The sequence below is a fragment of the Pteropus alecto genome, unplaced genomic scaffold (genome assembly GCF_000325575.1).
Source record: "Pteropus alecto unplaced genomic scaffold, ASM32557v1 scaffold97, whole genome shotgun sequence".
In the NCBI taxonomy this organism is placed as follows: domain Eukaryota; kingdom Metazoa; phylum Chordata; class Mammalia; order Chiroptera; family Pteropodidae; genus Pteropus; species Pteropus alecto.
The window spans coordinates 2802776-2803176 of record NW_006439713.1 but is presented as its reverse complement, the minus strand read 5'-3'; the positions used below and the strand labels follow the sequence as shown (position 1 = coordinate 2803176).

At 67.8% G+C, this 401-nt stretch overlaps 1 protein-coding gene across 1 annotated transcript in view; it reads right to left on the bottom strand.

Annotated features, from left to right (window-relative positions):
- The window catches only part of BRWD1 (bromodomain and WD repeat domain containing 1), a gene marked incomplete at its 5' end in the record, with an annotated part of 92562 nt that extends 92164 nt beyond the window's left edge, over positions 1-398 (bottom strand). The window contains one exon of the mRNA XM_015593081.2: positions 267-398. Coding sequence (XP_015448567.2) covers positions 267-398 — 132 coding nt within the window. The remainder of the gene's footprint in view (positions 1-266) is intronic.
- Positions 399-401: the final 3 nt, after the last annotated feature.

The following is a 401-nucleotide window of genomic DNA, read 5'->3' as shown; positions in this document are numbered from 1 at the left end:
AACCGCCGCGCAGAGTCGCCGCAAACCGCCGCGCAGAGTCGCCCCCACCGCCGCCCCCCCACGGCCGTTTCCCACCAAAACAAACCCGACCACCCCAAAACAAAACAAAATCCCCTGGGGGCAAGTCCCGCGGTCCCGGTGACGTCCCGATTGCCCACCCGCCTCCGAGCGCGGCTCGGTCACTTGGCCCCACGAGCTGGAGCCCCGAAAAGGGGGCGGGGGTCGGGGGCGCGGAAACACCGGGACGGAAATGTCAAAAGTCTCACCAATTCCTCGTAGCTCCTGTTGTGCTCGTTGCCCTCCCAATCCAACCTCTTCGGCAGTAACTGCAAAGACACGAGACGCGCACACGAGTGACCACCGCGCGGGTCCGGGGCGAGGGGAGGCGGGGGCGGCGGGGC